This window comes from Mixophyes fleayi, chromosome 4, assembly GCF_038048845.1.
Source record: "Mixophyes fleayi isolate aMixFle1 chromosome 4, aMixFle1.hap1, whole genome shotgun sequence".
Lineage (NCBI taxonomy): Eukaryota > Metazoa > Chordata > Amphibia > Anura > Limnodynastidae > Mixophyes > Mixophyes fleayi.
Window position 1 is genome coordinate 328787642 of NC_134405.1, and position 10636 is coordinate 328798277.

Sequence of the window (10636 nt, forward strand, 5' to 3'; positions counted from 1 at the left end):
AACGGTATAAAAACTAAAGCATACCCTGTGTTGAAAGCACTAAACACATACAATTTTAGAGAAAGAAGAACAAAAGCGGTTTAGTTTCACTGAATCGGTTGTACATCCAGCTCTACAAAGCCAATGTTTCTTGAGTACACACTGACTGACTGATTAACTTGAGTGCAATAGGTGGCTCCCAGCTCGTAGGGAAAGGCTTCCTATGTGCACATACACCTTGTAATGCTGAAAATATGCAATTCTAGGCTGTCACTGCAACGCAACCACACAGCAGTCTAATCTGAGCCGGGTACTGCCAGGAAGATTAGGAAAGCATATGGCACTGATTAATTCATATTTACAGAAAGAATGTTATAAAAATATATTTGAGTACTTAGAAGAAGGAAAATTAAGGTCACTTTTTTTTTTTTTTCACCTGAGCTTCCAGCCCAAAACCCCACACTTAGGAGGCAGCTTGTTGGTCTCTCTGCTGAAACACTCCAATGATGAAGGCATTAGTGGTGAGCCACTGCCCAGCACGCAACACTCAATTATTTCAAGTAAGTAAAGCAGAAAGGAAATTTTTGCCCAATGAAAAGTATATAAAAATAAAGCAGTAGCTACCATGCAGTAAAGAATAATTGTACTTCGGTCTGTGCCAGATATAATGCCAGCTGTAAGTTTATTACAGTACATATTATAAGAGCTCGCTGATGAAATCTCCCAGAATGGACCATTCTCTAAATATTTATTTATTTTTAAAAAGTGATGCAACATGGAACGTTCTAACAGAGGGTGGCTCATTTTTTGTCATTAAGGGCCTGCCACATCTACTAGATTTTTTATTAAGCACAGATTTGTTAATGATGACAGGTGACTAAACCAATCACAAGGTGACTCCTAAGTGACTGAGCAACTTCCACTTCCACAAAAGTGTGTTCTTGGAGATGGGCAGGTGAGGGGGCACGGGGCAGTACTGACGTGTTAGGAGCCATCTGCAGCCCCAGCTAAATGCAATTTATTGTCCTCAAGCCGAGTGCTTCTAGGGCATTTCTAAGAACTTCCCAGTAGTACAGAGGCCTTGACAAAACGTTATCCAAAAGTGAGAAACCAGAGCCAAAGCTAGAAGCAAGCAATTTTGTATTTAACGATGTGTAAGCCACAAGCTTTTCAGGGGTTGAGTTGTGCACATTGGCAAGTATTAGAATCATATCTAGCAATGATCAGCATATTAGTCTATAAGTCCCCACAAAGTGATTTTACATCGGTCTGTGCCACAAAAAAGAACAAAAAAAAAAACGAACAAGACACCAGCCCGTGCGCCCCAAATTATTACACACCAGCCCGTGCGCCCCAAATTATTACACACCAGCCCGTGCGCCCCAAATTATTACACACCAGCTCATGTTTCCACAAAATACACCAACCTATCCCACCCAAAAAAATGACATGCCACCTGTGCCACCACAAGTGATTACACACCAACTTGCACCACCAAGATATATTATACTCCACAAATTATTGCACACAAGTCAGTGGCACCGTAAAATTACATAGCAGACTGCCCCCCATAAACAGTGTTGAAAGCCAGATTGTGTCTCCACCACCCAGACAGTAAAATTGCATTTTCCAGTCATAAGTATAAAAAAATAAAATCTCATTTAGCATTTTTAACAGGGTATTGTGCTGTAATTTTAAAGGAGTAGCTGTCACCACTATGTGCCAATGTACACTACACTGGAAATAGGTTTTATTCAGACTGTACTATTTCTTGTAACGCAGTTTTGTGCATGTCTGTCTTTTTTATTTAATAAACCTTTAAAAATTAAAGTGTATAAATACTATGCAAGTTTCTGTGCAGTTCCAGCGCATCCAACTAAACGTTCCCAGTACAATTATGTTTGGAAAGATTGCAAATTCACATGTCTAACTAAAATGGCAAACTCAAAGGAAGTTGACTAGAGAATGCTCTGTAAATTGTAGCTGAAGGAAGAAATTATTGTGGTCTCGCTCCTCACTAATTACACTGTGAATCAGGATGTACGTTTATGACACGGAGTGTTATTTCTAAACATAAACCAGTGGGGAAGAGAAGTCAGTACTGGAAAGTGAAACGGAACGGCCATTCCTAAAAGATTGATGTCTGGATCCCCCCTTTCTTCATGTAACGTTAATAAACACCTTTATTGCAGAGATTAATAGCTGACAACATGACATTTAAAGTTGGCAAATAAAATTCATTATATTGGTTGATGATCTGTCAGAACGTATAGACCAGTGGGCCAACCAGGAAGAAAGACGGGCCTCTTTAATTTGCACCCCGTTCATTCGGCCCAAAACGTTGAACAGTCAAATATGGGCAAATTGACCTTCTGTATCACCCGTTTTACAGCAAGTATAGCAATGCAGTAACCATTGGGACCCAATACATAAGACTGGTGCAAATCCCCCCAAATCACCATTGGTATGTTCAGGTGGTGGCTAAGTGGGCAGCAGGGTGGCTCAGTGGTTAACACTTCTGCCTCACAGCACTGGGGTCATGAGTTCAATTCCCGACCATGGCCTTATCTGTGTGGAGTTTGTATGTTCTCCCCGTGTTTGCGTGGGTTTCCTCCGGGTGCTCCGGTTTCCTCCCACACTCCAAAAACATACTAGTAGGTTAATTGGCTGCTATCAAAATTGACCCTAATCTGTGTGTGTGTGTGTGAGTGTGTTAGGGAATTTAGACTGCAAGCTCCAATGGGGCAGGGACTGACGTGAATGAGTTCTCTGTACAGCGAATCAGTGGGGCTATATAAATAAATGGTGATGATGATACTTGCACACTCCTCCTCCCACACTCCAAAAACATACTGATCGTTTAAGTGGCTCAAAATTAACACTAGTGTGTGTGTGTGTGTGTGTGTTAGGGAATTTAGACTAAGTTCCAATGGGGCAGGGACTGATGTAAAGTGACATATATTCTCACGTGTACCGTGTAACCCCCGCTCTTTTGAATTCATTATATTTAGAAACAGTATTCTAGCACCTTAAACAATGCATTTAAAGTAACAGGGTTTGTCTGGACATTCCATGGGTTTATATATTTGGATGAAACGCCTGAAAGTTCTTCTAGACATCCTCCATTTATCTACATTCCCCCATGATTTGATTATAGTATTCTTATTATATTTGTGACCCTTCGTTATTGGTATGAATTACCTGACAACATGAAAAGTGTGTCCTTGCAAATGGCAAAAGAAAGTAATTATAAAAATATTAACATATTAAATAAATATGATTTATAGACACATACTGAATCAATTGTACCTTTTTAATCAAATAATACGTCCCTTATTTTAACCTCCAGATTTCAGTTACGACTGCACGGCTTTACAGAATCAGTTTAAGAGTTAGAAGACCTCTCTCTGCACAAAGGACAACAGCATCACATGCAGGATATAAAAAAGTAGCAGAGTCAATGAAATAAAACGTTTATAGGCCTGTGCATCATCTCTGTATGCTGCTGAAGTGATCGCCTTTTAGAAAACCAGCTTTCATGGGTATAGAACGGTGAAAAGTTGATATCTTAAAGTTTAACTTATTACTTTTGGCAATCTATATTCAAACATTTGCTCTGGACTGTCTCACAGTTGGCGTTTTAGAGTTAAGGATGCTGCTCAGCTATGTCTGTGCACACACCCAAAGGGATCTGGGGTTAAGAGACTAATTTCAGTGAGCAGAACTGTTCCCTGCTCCCCCCCAGCTCTGGTTTACCACATGGGAGAGGCCGTCTACGGACACACAGCTGTAGCATACGTAGAGTTGCGATACGGCCAGCCAAACAAATATAAATACGCTGGCAAGTGTGCGGGGCAGATGGCAGGAAATGTGGAACTATCACAAGATACTTATTAAGGACAAAACGGATAAGGTCAGGACAAGCCAGGCAGCCACAGGTTGGAAAGTGTAACACCGGAATACCAGAGTGTCCACACACACAATCTTATACAAAAAAATACTGAATTACAGAGACACAGAAAAGAAGCAGTGAGATATATGATATATTGTACGTGTTATGGGAGCACCATCCTATAAGAGAAGACATTTTTTTATCTGCTCCAGGCAGAAGGAGGGGAAAGAACACAGAGGACAACGACAGTACTCAAAATCACCATATAATGGATCCTTAGGGGGATATTCAATTGACCGCAAGTTTTTTTTCTCCCTGCAGCGTTAAAAAAAATAAAAAATAAAAAATCAGCCGCGGGTTTTTAACTGCTATAGTGACCGTTTTTAGTTAACGCAGCGTGAAAACTTGCGCAATTCAATTGGAAAACAGGGTACGCTGCCCCCGCGCTTTAATCATTGTGTTTGCAAGTTTTTAGGGGAGTTTTAACGCAGTCATGTATAACACAAAAAAAAAAGGATTAGCATATATTTTCATACATTAGATTGCATTACACATTGATAATATCTAGATTACTGTACTTTCTTTAGCATATTTTTTTATTCAACTAGTTTTTACTGTAGAATCATCTATATGTCAAAACACATTAGTGCAAACATATTTGTACCAAAAACATACATTAATATATTTAATTATTGATTTTTAAATTTTTTATTATTATTAATTTGTTTTTATTTAATTTTTTACATGTTAGGCATTAGTGATAAACATAGTATATCTTTTTTTTTTCTCGTTATTACACGATTTCAAATAGTTTTCAGGTTTTTTATTTTTAGCACACCCCAAATAGGTGCAAGATAAAACAGCATATGTTCTTATTTAACGCGCCGCATTAAAAAACAATTGAATAGCTTCTGCCTCTCGCACACCCTATACTTTCAATAGACCTTCTACTGGAGCGCGAGAGGACCGTTTCATGAAAAAAAAAAATGTAAAAATGGAATAGCGGGTAAAGTTAACCCGCTCGAAAATGATAAAAAACAGCGTTAAAATTACTTAACGCGGTCAGCGGTCAGTGAGCATTACTCTCAGCTATAAACACCACCTAGCTCCATACCAAGAATATAGCTAGTAATGATGCTACTTAATTGATTAACAAAAGGAAATCCTGTAATGCGACAAAGATGTCATAAAAAAGCCCAGGTAGCTGCTAACGGCATCTATAAGAGAATTCTCCTGTCTGGTAGCACTGATAGATAATCTTGCTTTTTGATAGGCTACTTGAACTAAACAGAATGGATACCCTTGGCGCTAAATTTCTTCTTCAAAACCTTCAATTTGAGCACCAGAGTCCTCCAACTGGCTGCCATTGTGATGGATTTGTTTAAATTGCCCAAAAGGTATATTAGTAAGAGAATAAATAATAGATTTAGTCACTGGAATTGACATCTTAAAAGTAATGTAGTTATAATTATATTATAATCTACTTTGAAATGCAAATTAATACAATTTCCGTAACTCAGGTTGCAGAAGTGTAGTTTAAAGATATATAATTGGAATCAGGCTGCTAAATAAAATCTGACTTCTATCGTATTACTACACCATATAATAAAAATCTCATTAATGCATCGCCCAAAGGAGACAAGATTTGTGCTCCAGGAGTTGTTGGCCCAGATATACCTATTGTAAAACAACCCCATGTATGGGCTGACCTAACTGGGCATAAATCTTATCTTGACTTTACCATTGCATTGAAAATAAGATGACGAAGATGGACCCCAAAGAAAAAGTTACACTTTCAATAGTCAAATTCAAGCTAATTCACACTCACTGGAGATGTTTTCCTGAGACTTCCATCAAATCCAGACAGCAATGTATTTTATATTCTTATTTTTAATGGAATACACTTCTGTGTTTATTTTTGTTGTTTGCATCCTTAAATTGATGTTAAAGGTTTTCTTTAATAAATGGGGCAAATCTCTTGACTGTGGCTCACGATAAACTGAAAACATTTACAAGCAAGAGGTATCAGAGGGCTTTGTTGTAAAAGAATATTTCATTTATTGCCCCCCCCCCCCAAGTATACAGCAAAGTCACATTTTAGGTGATCAGCAAATAGCCATCATTAAATTTAATTTCTTAGGGGCAATCTGCTACTGAAGATTTATCCATGTTTCAGCCTCATCCAACACAGTTAAATGAGAGTTTCCATATTTTGTTCCTGCTTATTTTATAGACGTGTCTTGCAATAATACTACAGTATATGCTTTTTTTTTTTTTTTTTTTTTTTTTTTTTTTTTTTTACATACTTTAAGCATTGTGACTTTTTTTATTATATTAAACTCCATTTAATAATGTTCTGTCTTTGTGTTCTTAAATAATTACTGTGGCAGGTTAGCTTAGTGGTTTATAAATGCTACATTTTATGCAGATAACTGTTTGGGTTATAGCAACTATGATTAATTTAAGTTGTGAGTGTATTGTGAAAGCGAGTAACTGAAGACTTCCAAAGTTTCAGCTTTTTAACCAAATTTTACTGGTGGCAGAACTGGGTAGATAATGGCGAGTGCAAGACATAATATTGGGATAAAATAATCACTTTTAGACAGGTGGCTTTGTTTTGATTAATCCTTTCACATCAACACGTCACGCAGGCTAGGGTGAGTCTTGTTATGAAAGTGGATATTTACAGAGTCCCTACGGACAATTTAGTGTAAAATCTATAAAGAGATCAAATAAACTATCTGGGTAGAGGGTGGATTGAGCAAATGACAATCATGTAGCTAATAAGGAAATTGCTTGGGAATGTAGTGAACACGAGGAAAGACTGTAAATCTAATTTTCTTACTCACGAGGGCCTTTTTGATTGAAATACTATGCACTCCTCCACTACACATGCAAATGACGTGTCATTTTTTTCAAAACAGGCAGGCAGACAGCATAAGCAAGCAGTAGTAAGCTGAGCAGCACCTGGGAAAATCCTCTGGGGATCTGCCATACTGTGTTCCAATCAGCCCTAAGTAAAGCTGGGTACACACTACAGAAATTTCAACCAACTTTTTATGCCGAGCGATTTTACATGAGATCGATGGTCCGATCGCTCGGTCCATGGACTGCATACACACTAGCCTTGTTTAGGACGATAAAGGGAAGAGCGGACGTCCCTTTAGCAACTTTTTACAGCCATGTTGTCGTGAGCAATGACTGTAATTTCGTACTCACTGTTGTGGATCGGTCGGAAATTTATACACACTACACAGCGGAAACGAGATTGGAACGAAAATATTAAACGGTACGAGCCACCAAATGAGGCGACAATCGTCCATTTGGGCAGACTTTCGACCATCATGTCACTACACACTGACCCGACTTTTGAACGAGCGGTCGTATGTCGGCTGGTTGAGCCGATTATGGGACGAAAACCGTCTAGTGTGTACCCAGCTTAAGCTTTAGAAACAGGCTTTATTTATAGCTTCACTTTTTAGTCTAATTATTTTTTAACCCAAAAGGAGCAACTGACAGTTCATACATAAGTTGTACATTCCCTTTAATTTACTACTCTTGTTACCTGTCCAGAATACACTTTGTGCATATTTACATATATGTATCTATATTTCTACAGGTTGGAAATTTTTGTCTATATATTTTCTGTTATATTATATATTTATCTATGGATCCATGATTCGCTGTATGAGATCTTTAGAGATTTATGCATTTTTGGGTCTCCATACGCTTTAGTCATGTGTTTGCAATTATGCTTAATGAGATCTCTCCTCTTTAAAAGGCAGCTACTGATTCAGTTGTTTATTGCTTGAAAAAGTCTGTGGTTCAGACGAAACGCGTCGCTCTATCCATGCTGCCCGTACTACCTGGATTGTATCATTTCTATGAGGAACTTGTTAACAAGTGGAACTATCTTTTTTTGATACTTGTATTTTGTCCGGACTCGTAGGAGGTGCGCACCGAAGATACTTTCTACACTGCTCTATCCCGCGAGCTGCAGTGACGGCGAGAAGGTAAAACCTTTTATTACTCTCTGACCCATTCATGTGAGGTGCTGGGAGCAAGATCGGATGTTGTAATTCCCGGAGGCATGTTCATTTCAACCCGATCTTAGCCGCTTAGCCGGTAAGTAGATTTACCCAACGGGTGATTACGACTGGGTGTTACAGCTACAGCGATATCAGCTTGCATGTGGTCTTTTGTTTGTGCCAGCCGTACTGACGCCCAAAAGGAGTTACTCTTTTTCCTCATTTAAAAGTGGATAATTGTTTGACTCTTTAAATACACTCATAGAAGTGGATATAAATGATCTAAAAGTCATTTCTATACAAATTTGTCTTCTTTTTGACTACCAATCCGGATAGATATATCTATATACAATTTTTTTGATGTCAACATCATTTGAATCGGACATTCTTTTACAGCTAATGGAGATCTAAGTGCATATCTGCAATTCATGTGATTTTTATGTTTTAAGATTTTTAATATTATTTGTATGAAGGCATATTTCTTTTTTGCTTGGTATTTACTCTATATGTGTTTCTTTATGCCTAGTAAGATAGTGTATATGCATGTATCTAGCTCTCATACATGCTTTATTATCTCTCTACATATCCTTCGTTAGCCTATACTGTCTCTAGGCAAATTTACATATGTTTGTGTTTTAAACCATATTAAACATTTGTTTTCAGTATTTCTGCGCAACTCCATGTTTTCCTTTTGATGTTACCCAATCCACCTTTCCAATCAATTAATAAATACAGCACAAGTACCTACAATAGTAACTTAAGTGGGAGCATACTAGGAGCAAGAGCAGAAATTTGGACTGAAGGGGTTCCAACAAGTGGAGTTGCTAAAGGATTGGAGTCTGGTCCCCTGGATATGTGGAAGCACCAATGTGACCCGTTCAATGGATACTGGAGACTCTCTAGTTCTGAATTCTCAAGGGATATCACACCAAGATCCTAATTTAGAAAATCCCTTAAAAATGCTAAACTTTCCACCCTGGCGCTTTAGTGGTTCCAGAGAGAAATAAAATGAAGTAGACCTGAGTTGGCATGGAGAATCACCAGCACCCCTGCCCTATAGTCACTCCACTGATTCCAAATTTGTCATTCACCAAAAAGGTATATTCATATGTGTATGTGTGTGTGTGTGTGTGTGTGTGTGTGTGTGTGTGTGTGTGTGTATGTATATATATATATATATATATATATATATATATATATATATATATATATATATATATATATATACACACACACACACATACATACATATACACACACACATACATATACACACACACATACATATACATATATATATATATATACACATATTCTCTCCAAATACAACATTGAATTTATAGCAATTATTATTCACACATCCTGATAATAGAAATGTATATAACTACCCTGATAAATAGAATGCTAATCTGATATTATCCCAATACTGCTCTTGCCTATGGGATGGTCTGCACCAGTTCACCAGCTGTCATGTTACTAAAAGTCCCAGCAGGTCAGAAGAAGGCAAGGCATGCTGAGCCTTGTAGTTCCACAACAAGAGAAGCAAAGGCTGCCTATTTACACCACAGGGTGTGAATTCCCCTCAGTTTATTAATGGGGAGGACTCACCTGTACCCTTCCTGTCTGAACAACTCGGTGAGCCGCTGCACCCCACCTGTACCCGGGTCTCCCCGCTCCAGATCTTCCCTCGCCCATCTTTCTGTCTCAATACACACTTCAGTCAGACGCTCCATGGGCGCCGCCATCTTGCAAGAAAGCCCGCCCAATTCGCTGCCATAGTAACCCGGGGAGACGGAGGACGTCTAATTTCTATTGGAGAACGGGTTCAACCGATAAGGGATGTTATTGGCCAGATGGGGTCCGTGCTCTGATAGGCTGAATAAGCTGTCTGTCACACAGAGAGCACATGGCTGCTGTTTATCCTTGTGATAGTTGTATCTTATGTGATAAGAAATTAAATAACTGATCTTTATAGCTTATATACAACCTAACACAGAGTATATTTACCTTAAAAGAAAAGTCAGTATTTTTTTTATCATATGGTGCAAAAGTCAGAATTTATAATTACAGATATAAACTTGTCAATGAGGTGTGTGCTGTGTGAATACTACACATATGAAGGTTCATACAGCTGCTGGTAAATGTACACATGCAACAAACAAACTTGTATGTATATAAATAGTGGTTTCATATAAGGGACATCCTGTATCATATATCAGTTCAGACACTTGAATGCAATAGGAAAGAAGTCCCCAGTAAACAGAGGTTACAGTTTAATCAGTGATACAACAAGCAGCAATGTGCAAACTCAGTGGAAAATAAGGAGGAAGGCAATCTGGACTTATCTTTTCCAGATGTTTGTGCAGAAAACCCTAAGTTTTAGCTATATTATTAAAAAAAAACTAGATACCCTAGAATGTTGGTATGTATATCGGTATTTAATGCATACTTCAGACCCAACTCTGTATCATAAAGAGACAAATGTTCAACACATACAGTGCATCCTATGCCCATACTATATAGATGCATAATGCCTCTATATTGGTGGTAGTCATTACAACGAATAGGAAAATACTGATAACATTTACCCCGACATGCTAATTGTGAAGCCTCTCATTACCGACAGACTGCTTGAAACAGTGACAGGCAAGAATTGCAAGATAAAAACACCAAGGCACACAGATGAACGTCATTATGAAGCCAGATACTTACATTCCTGCTGTTAAGGGGGCAATGC

At 38.2% G+C, this 10636-nt stretch overlaps 1 protein-coding gene across 1 annotated transcript in view; it reads right to left on the reverse strand.

Moving 5' to 3' along the window:
- ATXN10 (ataxin 10) overlaps nucleotides 1–9665 on the reverse strand; it is an 84319-nt gene extending 74654 nt beyond the window's left edge. The window contains exon 1 of the mRNA XM_075210344.1: nucleotides 9508–9665. Within this exon, the coding sequence (XP_075066445.1) occupies nucleotides 9508–9644 (137 nt within the window). The 5' untranslated portion in view covers nucleotides 9645–9665. The remainder of the gene's footprint in view (nucleotides 1–9507) is intronic.
- Between the last annotated feature and the right edge of the window lie 971 nt (nucleotides 9666–10636).